The 12,764-nt window shown below is 52.5% G+C and overlaps 1 protein-coding gene across 1 annotated transcript; it reads left to right on the top strand.

The window, feature by feature from the left end:
- The first annotated feature begins 226 nt into the window (after positions 1–226).
- Positions 227–11,254, top strand: TMEM98 (transmembrane protein 98). Its single transcript, XM_074343044.1, has 7 exons — positions 227–433; positions 2,502–2,682; positions 3,790–3,921; positions 4,890–4,923; positions 6,671–6,786; positions 9,058–9,117; positions 10,415–11,254. The coding sequence occupies exons 2-7, from the start codon at positions 2,552–2,554 to the stop codon at positions 10,620–10,622; spliced, it is 681 nt and encodes a 226-aa protein (XP_074199145.1). The 5' UTR covers positions 227–433; positions 2,502–2,551; the 3' UTR covers positions 10,623–11,254.
- The last annotated feature ends 1,510 nt before the right edge of the window (positions 11,255–12,764 follow it).

The raw sequence follows: 12,764 nt of genomic DNA, 5'->3' as shown, positions 1-12,764 counted from the left end.
AGCAGCACAGACTCGCTCCCGGATCAGACAGACACACTGCAGGGACCAATGGTACTCCCAGCCCCCACCCCCCCGGACGGCCGGACCCTCCGGGGCCCCCTCCCCGCCTGGCCCCCGCGGGGGCGCGAGGACCGCCTGTCGGGTCGCTGAGCGACAGTCTCGCAGCTGCCCGGGCCTCCCCAGGCCCCAGCCCCCGGCCGGGCCCGGGGCCTGGCGGTGACGGCGGCGCCTGGCAGCGGGGGATTTGGATGCTCGGCCGGCGTCTCCCCCGCCCGCACCACCTCCGGGGGTTTGGCCGCGCCGGGACTTATCTCGGTTCCTTCCCGGCATGCCCCGCTCGCGGGCGGCCGCCAGTCCCGCGCCCGGACTTTGCCATCGCGGGGGGCCCGGCCGCGGGAGCGCCCCCGCCGACGTCCCGGAGCCGCAGCCTCAGGTGGGTGAGCCCGGCGCGCCGCGGAGCTCGGGACCGGGGCTCCCCGCGAGCCGCCCCGCCAGTCCCTTCCGAGCGGGACCCGCGTGGCGGGCGGGGGTGCGGGAGAGGAGGGGGAGGGCAGCCCCGGCGCCCGCGACTGGGGGGAGTCGGAGCTGCGCGCCCCGGAGCCATCGAGCCCCGCGTGGCGCGCGCCAGGGCGGGTTGGAGCGGGGGTGTCCCTGCCAATGTCCTGGGTGTGGGGTGGGTATTTGGGGTAGCCGCGCAGGGGGAAGGAGGTGGGGTCTTGGGTCTGTTGTATCCTTGTGGACTTAGAACCCGATAGAGAGAAACCGAAAAACTCATCCTGAAACACATACACGGAGGTGAGTATACAAAGGAAAAGGAAAACACACGAAGAAACACTCATACAGACGGATCACGGAGAGAGACAGCGACAGCTCACAGAAAGCTCATACACGCTCAGAGAAACACACCCGAAACGCACAGGAAGAGGGGAGACAAAGCGGGTGGTCTTGGAGGCCATGGGCAGGGGGAGGGGAAAGGAAACACCGAGAAAGCATGAGATGGGGGAGGGGGAAGGAGAGACTGGGAGTGGAGAGGAAAGCCGAGAGAGGGGGAAAAATGAAGAGAAATCAGACAAGGAGGAAAGAAAAGGGGCTAAAGGAGGTAGCTCCTTAGGAGGGACAGTATAAAGAAACGCATCTAGAGAAACTGAGGCACTACACCCCTCCTCTCCCCCCCAAACACAATCAGATACAGAGATGAAAAAAGTAGATCCCAGCCTTCTCATCCTTGTGGGCAAGTGAGTCCACAAGCTGTGCTGTGAGACCTCTGAGAAGCCCTCCTTGGCACTTTGAGTCAGCGAAGTCCCCACCTTATCCACTTGGAAAACTCCTACTCATCCTTCAAACCCCAGCTCAAGCATCACCTGCCCTTTGAAGAAAGCTTTCCTAGAAAGTGTTGTGCAAGCACTGGTACTCCCATTTCTGTGTACTTCTGCATGTGGTACAGGCATTCTGAGTTGAAATGGTTTGTCTGCCTGCCCACCTTTCCCCCAGTTCCCCAAGTTTAGGGGGCCCATGTCTTCATTTATCTCCAATCTCCAGAATCCAGTCCTTGGTACATAGTCAATGGTTAATAAATACTGAATGATGCTCAGGAGCATTTAGACCCTCAAGTCATGGAACATAGAATTAAATTCAAATAGTGGAGTTGTACTTACTGTCCTGGAATCAGAGAGAATTCCAGGTCAAAGTGCCCTTTTTTGCAGGTGGAGAAATCAAAGCCCAGAGAGGAGAGGAGACTTGCTCAAAAAGACACAAGTGGGAGACCTGCAATGAAATAACATTGTGAATACATACTTCTCTGAGATGCCATTGTCCCTTCAGCCTATGTGTTTAAAATAGGCATGAAAGACTCCCCAAAATGAAAGCAGGCAATAAATAGGCAAGGGAAACGTTAATACCAGTTGTAAGTTACCAGCATTGAAACTGGCAATCAAAACTTTCTCCAGAGTTTTTAGAATCCTCTTTCCTCCTTAGAAAGAATAGAGGAGGTGAATGTCCATCTCAGTTTGTGTGGATGGTTTTCTGCTTCCTGACTCCAAAAACTTGGATGAATTACTTAACCTCTGCGGACCTCCGTTTTCTCATCTGTAAAATGGGGAGACTGATACCTGCCCCATAGGATAATTAGAAGAGTAAACACGTACCAAGTGCCTGGCACAGAGTAGATCCTCAGTGAATACAGGCCTGCCCTTCTTCTTAGGTGGGTATTTGTTCATGTGCCTGGTGCAGAAAATAGTGCTAGTGAAAATGTTTCCTTTTGTCCTTGGTTGAAAAGGCCATCCTGGTCCAACGGGGGAGCAAATGCTTTTAGGGAAGGAAAATGCAAGTTTAGAGCATGACATAAAATGCATTGTGATTCTGTTCGGGCCCTCAGGTCTCTGCAGGTGACTTGGGGGAGCCTAGCTGCCCTCCCCGTTAACCCACCAGCAGGTAAGACCCCCCCTGCCCCACTGTCTTTCCCTGCTTCTTCACCAGGCTGTTCTCTCCTTGTGTCTTTCAAGCTTCAGCCCATGTAGGGGATTGACTGGGACTGAGGGAGCCACCTGGAAGCATGGAGACCGTGGTGATTGTTGCCATAGGTGTGCTGGCCACTATCTTTTTGGCCTCGTTTGCTGCGTTGGTGGTGGTTTGCAGGCAGCGCTACTGCCGGCCCCGAGACCTTCTGCAGCACTATGATTCCAAGTGAGTGGTCCAGGGAGGGAAAGGAGGAGAGATGGGCTGTGCCCTGGGGCTCCGATGAAAGAAAAAAAGAAGTTTGGTGCTGGGCAACTCTTGTTCAGCTTTCTGTCTCTAAAATGGTACTCAAGGCTGTCCTCAGAGCTTAAGGATGTTCCTTAAGCCCTGCAGTGTCCTGAGCCACCTTGGACTCTGTCACTGAACGTGTTCACCTACCACAAATCTATCCCAGACCCGCCACCTCACTTAGCATTTGGACAAGCCAAGTCCCTTTCCAACCAAACTCATAGGAACAGAAATCTGAGGCCCCCACTCCAGCCACATATCTAAGCAAGGGACACTTAGTGCTGTGAAACCCCAGCCTAGGACCATCTCTCTGTGTGCACATATTTCCTCATGATGTTCTGCAGGTGAAACACAGTTTGCCAGCAAGATCCTATCAGCAGTTTAGGGATATTTTAATTGTTAAATCCTCAGGGACCCTGACCAGTAACCCTTAGTTCTTTTACCCCTTTTTTTGAATCCTATCAGCATCTCTGTTGAGTGGTTAATAATTAGTAAACGCACATTTATGTGATGCAGGAAAGCTCTGCTGTGGCATCTCATGTTTTCAAGAACCCTGTTGTAAAGAAGAAGGTGTTTTCACTTCTCCCACTTCCCTAGTATAACTGGGAAGGGGTGGGACTATGCGGGTGGACCAAGGGGGTTCCCAGGAGAGATTCTGCAGGACGTGTAGGGGGTTCAGGTAAGTTTGGCTAATTGGAACTTTAGCTTCTCCATAAAAGTTAGGCTTGAAGGAAAAGTTACAAACATATTGTCCGGAAGGAGCAGCCCGTCTAATACGTCTTTGTAATGATCATGGTTGTGGCCCTGCTCTTTCTCTTAGAGGCTCATCTTGTTCTGTGCCGCTTTTTTTGTCTTCGTGCCCCTGCCTCCTTGACTCACCGTCTCGCCATGTGCCCTGCCCACACTGCATGTCACTAGGGTTAGGTTTGGATCAAGGCCAAGTCCCTGCTTTGACTAACTCACTCCTTGCATTCTTTTGGGGGGTATGTGAGCGTCGAGAAGGAGAGGGTCAGTGGTGGTCACCACTTACCTGGGCTTTCCCTCCAGGCCCATTGTGGACCTCATCGGCGCCATGGAGACCCAGTCCGAGCCCTCTGAGCTGGAGCTGGACGATGTTGTCATCACCAACCCCCACATCGAGGCCATTCTGGAGAATGAAGACTGGATTGAAGATGCCTCGTAAGGCCTTGGGGACCGTTTGCTTTCCTCCAGCCGCCTGAGGATGGTGCACCGGGCTGCTGGGTGTCCTCCCCTGGCTTCCCCTTGCCAGAGCCGTCGACTGAGTACCTAGGAGCACTGCTGCCCTTTCCCCTGCTGTCACGGGTGGTGGTGGGGACTTAGAAGATGACATGACACTGTTTGTCCTCACCCTCCCCATTTTGTAGACCTGAACACTGAGGCCCGTAGATGTGTGGCAGAATTGTTATAAAGTCACCCTGAGGTGTTGGATTCTCTTGGAGGCACCCGTGAATTTGACCCTCAGGCTCCTTGGGGATCCCTCCAGCCACCACAAGACATTGTGGGTTGAGAAGTGTGTACCGCCCCCTTCCCTTTGGCTCAGCCATCCATCTACTGGGCAGGTGTTTACTAATGTGATGTGAGGGCACTGGGCCCGGCACTGCAGCTATTAAGCTGGTGGTGGAGACAGAATTCTACTAAATGCCGTATTTCAGAAATGATCGGGGGTCTGTGCATGGTGCCGTGGGCACACAGGGGAGGCAGTGTCTGGAGTTGCCTGGGGTCCGGAGGTAGGGGTGGAATTCATGAAGACTCTCCCAAAGTGGTGCCTCTTGATGTGGGTTTTGAAAGATGAGTTCACCAGGCTGAGCAAACAGGGAAGAAGTCCCTGGGTGGAGGGGGGGAGTGGCCTCAGAAGCTCAGAGTTACGAGAGAGCATGACCTGATGGGTGGGGAGTCGTACCACCTGGAAGCGCAGGGTGGGTGTGGGAGCGGAAGGGAAAGAGAAGTGAGGGAAGGTGCTTCCCGGGTTAGCTCTGGGGCTTGCTCACTGTGTCACTGAGGCCTTCCTGCTCTCAGGGGGCGTCCAGCTGCGCCCACAGGTCAGAGCTGGTTGAGGCCGGAGGTGGTAGCTGGAGGGAGGTGGGTCTCTCTGGAGAAGCGCTTACAAATTCTTCTTGTCTCCCCAGGGGTCTCATGTCCCACTGCATTGCCATCTTGAAGGTAATACTCTCCAATTTCCCCTTGAGGATAAGGGGGTGGTCACCAGAGCACCCTGTGCACAGACTCTCCGAGCGGGAGGGACTTTGGGAAGAGCCCTGCACGGGAGGCCTTTTGCAACATGCGCGCCACCTGGCGTGTCTCCTCTTCACTTCCGCCCCCGCCTGGATGGTCTGTCCTGCTTTACAATTCTTGAGACCCTTTCAAAGGCTTGATTCCACCTGGTCCTCATAATAGAGCGGTCTGCGGGAAAGATACCATAGGCTGTCACTAAGCACACTGTCCCTGACTGCCGAGAAAGCTGTGCGCCCGAGACCGAGCAGCTGCTGAGGAGGAAACGGGGCTTCCCGGCTTCTCCCGGGCACTTTTTCTCATTCACAGAGAGCTCAGCCCTCTACAGGGAGCTGAGTTCTGTCTTGGGGCTTCTCCAATTGCTAGAAAGTTCCTCACTGGCCCTCCTGGGCTGTGACGGTAGTCAGCCAAACAAGACAGTCAGTGTTAAAAAAATCCAAACCGTGAGTATTTCAACTTGAAGGCAGACTTTTTTCTTTTAATACCCGCAGCCTCCAGACCTGGGTGGAAAGTTGGATCTGGTTTGCATTGTGGGTAATTTTTAGAGTCTGGGGTAATTTTTATGGTTTCAACGTGTTTTTCAGTTCGTGCCTCATACTCTCCTCCTTGATAGGATAATAATAATACTATGGGAATATTTGGCCAGTGGCAAATAGTGTTCATTTCGGTAACCTGGGAAACTACACATTTCTCTGTCTAGTAATTATTCAAGATTTCAGAAAAGACAGCTTTATCTTTTCTTTGGTGTCATTCAGTGCAAGATATTAAAAAGTCTCTCATCCCCCCTTCCTTCAGCCATCTCTCTTGGGGGACAAAGAAGTGCCTAGTAGGACATTGTTGTCCTAGGGTCCAGGCTTATTACTGAATTCCAAGAAGCTCTTTATCCATAGATATGGTCATAGGTGGAGCTAGATGGTTCTGAGCAATAATGCCGTATTACATCTCCCTTCTTCCATCCAGGATGTGCCCTGGTTCTGGGTTTTGTCCCCTGCCCTTGCCTCTTAAAGGAACAGGATGAATGACAGCTGAGTTACGGGATGGCTTATTGTACTGAAGTCAGTGGTCCATCCTGAGATGCTCAGATCAAAGGAGAGGCTCTTACCTTCCTCTTGGGATCTCAAGGCCATTTTGCTTGGCCACCTGCCCTTGAATCCGTGTGGTGAGGCCTTGAGGGAAGGGCCTGGGACATGCTAAAATGTCACCTTAGAAAATTGTTGAAATAAGTTCCACTTTGGGAAGATGTGCTTAAAGGAACGGTTGCCTTTGTCTGGCCATGTTTCTGAGGGTGCCTCTGGAGATCTTTATCATTTTGGAAGGACTAAGCCAGGAGGTGAAGGAATCAAAAGAGAAACGGGTTTTTCCCCTTAAGGGAGAAGGTGAAATTCGAGCACATGATTTTTCTTAGACAGATTATTTCAGCTTAGACTTCTCTAAGCCGAAACCCTGACCCTGATCTGAGGTTCCGACCCCTCCCGCCTCGCCGGCCATGTTCTTGGATTTGCCTCTTCCACTCCATTTCCTCTCATCCCTGTGTACTTTCCACTTCAGTCTGTCTGTGAGGTTAGGGGGCCCAGCTGTGGGATGGGGAGGTCCGTGTTTGTCTTTGTGGGGGCGGCAGGACCCTCAGGGGAGTGAGGTCCCCATCACCCCATCACCTCTCTCCTTCCTGCTGTATTAGATCTGTCACACCCTGACAGAAAAACTTGTTGCCATGACCATGGGCTCAGGGGCCAAGATGAAGACCTCAGCCAGCGTTAGTGACATCATCGTGGTGGCCAAGCGGATCAGCCCCAGGTGAGCCTCGGGGCCACAAGGTCCCCACACTCCACGGAGAGGGGAGGGGCCGGAAGCTGAGGTGGTGGCAGGGCCAGGCTCTCCTAAGAAGCTACGTGGGCAACTTCAGGGGTTTATGTCCCACCCATTTCCAGAGCACCCAGGAGAGTTTAGACTCCCCTCACCTCCAGCGTGCCCCCTCCCATAGGCTTTTTGGGAATTTCCAGCAAATGACTAGTGCTGACTGTCTCCTGCTTCCCCAGTCTTGTGCCAGCTGGGGCTGCTCGCCTTCCCTTTGCCACACCTCTGCCTGGGCTCCGGGCCAGCCAGCACATCACCCACTGGTGCCCATATCTGTGTGTGCAGTGACCGCCTGGCCATTACCCGTCCCAGCCCTTATCTGAACAGGAGATCAGCTCCTTGTCTCTGCTGCTCTGGCAGCCTCCAGGACTGGGTGGGAGGTGGAGATGGTTCAGATCTCCCAAATTCCAGGCTGTCTGCAGTCTCGTGTAGGAGGCCACCAGCGGGATTGCAGTCAACAGCTCCACCCCCTCATTTGAGCTCTTTTTGTGTGTGCATGAAGGAAATAAAGCCTTTTTTCTTAGAGGGAAGGGTGGTACTAAGTTTGTGCTGCCATCTGGTGGCTGGTATGTGGATGTGCCTGAGCCTGGGGTTGTTCCCAGTTCAGAACGTTTTCTTTATCAGCCATGGAGTTTCCAGGGGTCCTTGTCTCCACTGGTAGATCACGAGGACCAGCCGTCTGTGGGAAAATGACAGTTGGTGCCCTTGAACTCTGTCCAGGGAGTTCAGTGAGTTGAGAAAGCAGGAGGGAGATAATCCAGAACAGTTCTTGGCTTCCTCTGGAGCTGTCCGGGTGGGTACCTGCCTCGGTGGGCCCCTGTCCTGGGGACCCGCCACCCCAGGCTCCGGGCAAGCCCTGGACACTCCTTGGGCCACCTGTGACCGGCAGAGCCTGCGTGGCTTATATCTGCTGGACCCTCCTCATGCTTCCTGTCACTTCTAAGAGCCACCGCAGGGGCCAGGCACATCACGAGACCCCTGCTTATAAGACAGCATTGCTGGGAAGGGTCGTAGGGGGAGAGAGATGGAGAGATCTGAGTCCGAGTGAAGTCCTGGGTGGTCAGGATTAGCAGTGGTGCTGGAGCGAGGCTGAGGCGTCACCCAGAGAGCGGACCTGACCTGGTGCTCACTGGCCGGTCCTGCAGAGCACCTCGGACTGCCTCCAGAATGATCTCTGCCATCAGTCAATCAGGGTCCCTGCTTGGTCTTTTTGCCCTCACCCTTCTTTCTCCTTCTGGCCATTTTTTTTTGTCCCCATTGCTATTCTTGCTCCGTTTGTTCCATATAGCGTGTTGAAAGCATATTAGTCTCAAGGAGAGCGGCTTCAGCTGCGCGGCAGAGGGAGGGGCCGGCTGAGACAGGTGCTGAGGGTGACCGTGGTCCTGCTGTTCCTCACAGCCCCTCAGCCCCAAGACAAGGATGCTTAAGGGCACCTGCTTTCAAGCCCTTTTGGAAATCAAACAATACATCATTAGTTTTTGCTTCTTTATCAAGTGATCCAGGAGCAAAGATTTGGATGAAAACCTTAAACCATGCAAATGAGAATAAATAGTAGTTCCTTTCTGAATTTGATTAAAGGAAAGTTAACCATGAACTGTACCAGGTGCTAAGAGAAATCCAATGGGAGCAGTTTGAACCTGAGTTAAACTTGGAGGTTTTTTTAGTGTTCTAGGTAACTACCTTTAACCATGGGGTTTTAAAAAAAATATATAAAAGTAGTAAGTACTTGTAAAAGTTAAAACATTGCAGAAATTGAGTGTCTGAAAAGTGAAGGACCCCCTAATTCTACCCCAATCCCAATTCCTGGAGGCAGCCACCACTGAATGGTGAGTAGTCTTCTAGATTTTGCCCTCTGGCATTTCATAGCTTTTGTTTATTCATTTTTGAGCATTTGAGATCGATCAGACTTTATATATTGTTTGGCAGTTTGCCTTTTTAATGTAATAGTCTGTCTTGAATGTCATTCCGGATGTGTGAACTTGTATTTTGTAAACCACTAGACTGAAAAAAAAAAAACACAGAAAAAAAAAATTCTATCCCCTGAACTTGAAGCCTTTCTGTCTAAGTCTCTGCCCGAGAATGCAGTTAGAGAAAAAGTCACTAAAGATTGGGTCTTGACTATCAAAAGACAGGACTCCGGATAAGGAGAGGAAGGAGGGAAAAGGGGCCACGAGAAAAGCGAAATACTGAGAGCCTTTTGCCTCCCCGCAGGGTGGACGATGTTGTGAAATCAATGTACCCGCCGTTGGACCCGAAGCTCCTGGACGCGCGGTGAGAGGGCGAGGAGGGCTTGTGGGCCCCTGCAAACCGGAGGCTCCCCGTTTTCTCAGATCTGTGGGGTGGGCTGTCGGGCTGTTGAGGAGAGGGCTGCTTTGGTGGCTTCCTGAGGCTTCCCGTGCTTTGGGCACCATCCCCTTCAGTGTGAATGGTCAGCCAGCCAGTGAGCCAAGCCTGGCTGGGTGCTGGAGGCCAGTGCTCTTCCTGGAACCCCGGAGAAGGAAGAGCCAGGCTTAGATTTTGAATTTCTATGATTAAACACCCAGCCAGGCTGCGTGATATCTGCACCTTCCCTCCGTCCCATTTCCCCCCATTGCTCTCCCTGCTCTCCGGACCTGGGGAGCAGACGCGCCTCAGCCGTCAGTGCCACCCAGTGGTGGGCGGGGCCACGAGGACGGAGGTGACGGGTCAGCTCAAGCTGCACTGCCCTTCCACAGGACACACCCAGGAGCCCCTCGCTTGTGATCCTCCCCTAAGATACGAGCCTACTCAGGCTTCTGAAATTATGTTCCTTTACCAGGTGCAAACCCAGTATAAAAAAAAAAAGGTTCTTTTGTCTCTCGGATGGATACGACCGTTTCACAGACCCTTAGAGTGATAATTGCCGGATATACGTGGTCACCGCCGTTGGGCTCGTCTCTCTGCCCCGCTCCTGGTGCTGCCCGGCCGTGCCCGTGGGCTTCTCACCTGTGATACATTCGCAGATGCGTTGTGCACATTCACTCACTATACGCAAGATATTCTGCGGTGAATCTTTCAACACTGAAACAAACAAAACAACAAAAAACCTCCTAGTCAATTTGTTTGCAGTTACATTTCTTTTTTAGAGTGCGGTCAACCAACCCTGGGCCTTACTGATTCAGAGTCAGTAAGTGATGCTCAGAGTAGGGGTATGGGTATCCTGTCTTCAAGTGGCCAGCGGTCGGAATGGGCTTATCCAATGGACTAGGTCCGAACTGTCCCACAAAGCATGCTCTGGGCAGCGTTAGTGAATGTGCTGCAGACAGTGGGCTCACAGGCTTAAGTCAGTTAGTGAGACTCAGAGTATCAAATTCTCCCCTTAGAGCTTTATCCCGTGCACCACCTGAGAAGGGCTTCGGTTACCCTTGTTTAACCCAGACTTTCCCAAAATTATTTGAGCGTGGAAGCATCTTTAAATGACACACAGCAACCTCTGAGGGAAGGGACTCCAGCTTGGGGAACTTAGTCTAGATTCTACCCCTTTGAGCTTTGTTGCCAAGTCCCTTATATCCTAGGGAACCTGACCCTGTTCTGTTGTTTTCTTTTCTAGGACAACTGCCCTGCTCCTGTCTGTCAGTCATCTGGTGCTGGTGACCAGGAATGCCTGCCACCTGACTGGGGGCCTGGACTGGATTGACCAGTCACTGTCGGCCGCTGAGGAGCACTTGGAAGTCCTTCGAGAAGCAGCCCTGGCTTCTGAGCCAGATAAAGGCCTCCCTGGCCCTGAAGGCTTCCTGCAGGAGCAGTCGGCCATTTAGTGCCTTCTGGCCACGCAGCCGGTCACCAGGGCTGGCGTGCTGCCACTGCCGGGTGGCTCAGCCGCGCCCTCCACTTTCCCCTGTAGAGTTAGTTGTCCTCCAGACGTGTGTGTGTTTATCGAAGCAGGAGGGCCCCGTCTGTCGGTGCCTCTGTTGTAGTTGCGAAGGGTGGCTGGTGAGGGGCAGTGTGACGCTGCATTTCCGGGAGGTGACAGTCACCGTCTGTGCAGTAGCGCTTTGGAGACTGGAGGGCCTTAAGCTTTATTTAGCTCACCTAGTGTTTTCAGGAAAATTGAGCCACCATCTGAGAATCAGGAGGTTTCACATTAAAATCAGAATTTCTGGCTTCTCTCGAACAATCAGACGAGGAGGCAACTCTCATCTGCATTTTCCAAAGAGGACAATCAGTGGGAACTAAGGGGTTGCCTCTCTTGATGACACGTGTACTCTCTCACTTGGCCTGTTTCACTTATTTTTTATTATCTGCCTGGTCCCTGAGGCATCTGAGTTCCTCCTTCCCTTTACAGGTTTGGGTTTGAAGGTGAGCAGTGTAGAGGATCCCCGTTTTATCATTATGCCTGCAATTATACCTAGCCACCACTAGGTGGAGAGTAAACATATACTTAGCTTTCCCTCAGGTGTGTCGTTACTGAGTCAAAATCAAATGCGTGATGGATGGGGGGACACAGTTCTCTGAGAACTGAGGATGGAAGGAGACAGCCTGAGAATCCTGAGGGTGCCTTGTGTGTGTGACTCCAAATGAGATATTCAGAGACCCCTCACGGTTCAGGCAGAGGTGAAGATACGACCGTGAGGTAGTTCCCACACTGGCAATGACTTCCATGATGGGTGGGTCCCCTTTCTTTTGATATCTGTTTGTTTGGCAAATATTGAAAGAAGAGGGGCATTTTTATGACTTGAGACGTTTGTGGGACCTAGAATCACAATCCCATAATCCAGACGTGCATCCGAATCCCATAATTTCTACCACAAGCATATAGGAACCCCTGAAGTACTTGGCTTCCTCTCAGGATCTCAGCGCCAACCTCACTCTTGGGAGAGGGACCTGACTTGGGGGCTGCTTTGGTTTTATCCCATACTGTTAAGCATGTTCGGAGCATGTTAAGCATGTCTGTTCCCATTTCATTTTCTGTACCCTAACTCAAGTCGGCAGATACCTCAGCCTCAGTCTAGAGAATCAGGAACTCATATTCCCAAGTCTAAAATCAGGACCTGGTTTGTCATGAGATGTGTCATCTGCTCAATTTCATTCTCTCCTGGAAAGCAGGGTGCTCTGACCAGCACAGTGTACACCAATTCCCACCTGGTGAGATGGAGTCAGGAGAGGGAATTGGGCTGGGGCTCAACCCTCTGGGAAGATGGAGGGATTCCTGATTACCGGGGACACCTTATTGGATTGTCCACTCCCATCAACCTTCAACACATGCTAGGGAACTTCCCGGTCCTGCTGGTGAGCTGTGAATGGGAAATGTCCTCAGAGTCACTTTGACTTTTCTGTGGTCTCCACCAGTAGACGTCCATAGGCCTCCTGCTTTTGTCTTTTCCCCTCCCTTCCAATACCTGCTTTCATAACCAGACTGGAAACCACCATGCTAGGGTTGCTGTGGCTGCCACAGTTGTAAATGTCCTTGTATTTTAATCTGGACCAGAGCCCTAAGCCAAATAGAGGCAGCCTTGAATTGGCCTCTCAAATACTGTCCATAAATGTGGGGTTAGGGATGGAGAAGATCCCAGCACCCCTGAAGTGACGCCCATTGTCACTTACCACTCCTGAGCCCTGGCCAGCCCTGGTGCACTGAGATGCTGCCTGAGGCACCTGCTTCCTGAAGCCCTGAGACGCTGCCCTTGTAACTTCAAGGAGAGGTTTCTGAAGACCTCGGAAGCATCTGCTAGCCTGCAGGATCTCTGATTCCACTGCTGTGTTGTTTTTCTTTTGTCTCCAGTGCAGGACAAGCAAGAGTCCTCTGGATAAGTCTGGGGTACCAAGGCTGATGGTTGAGGTGGAAGCACCGTTCTTGGGGTGGGAGGAGACCCCACTCTTTTAGCCCTTGAGTTGGCTGAACTTGCCTCCTCACCTGGGAGGGGCTGGTGGCTGAGCACTGGGGATCCCGCCAGGTGTGG

The sequence above is a fragment of the Camelus bactrianus genome, chromosome 16 (assembly GCF_048773025.1).
Source record: "Camelus bactrianus isolate YW-2024 breed Bactrian camel chromosome 16, ASM4877302v1, whole genome shotgun sequence".
NCBI lineage: Eukaryota > Metazoa > Chordata > Mammalia > Artiodactyla > Camelidae > Camelus > Camelus bactrianus.
Note: the sequence above shows the minus strand (reverse complement) of the source record. Positions and strands in the feature narration are given on the sequence as shown.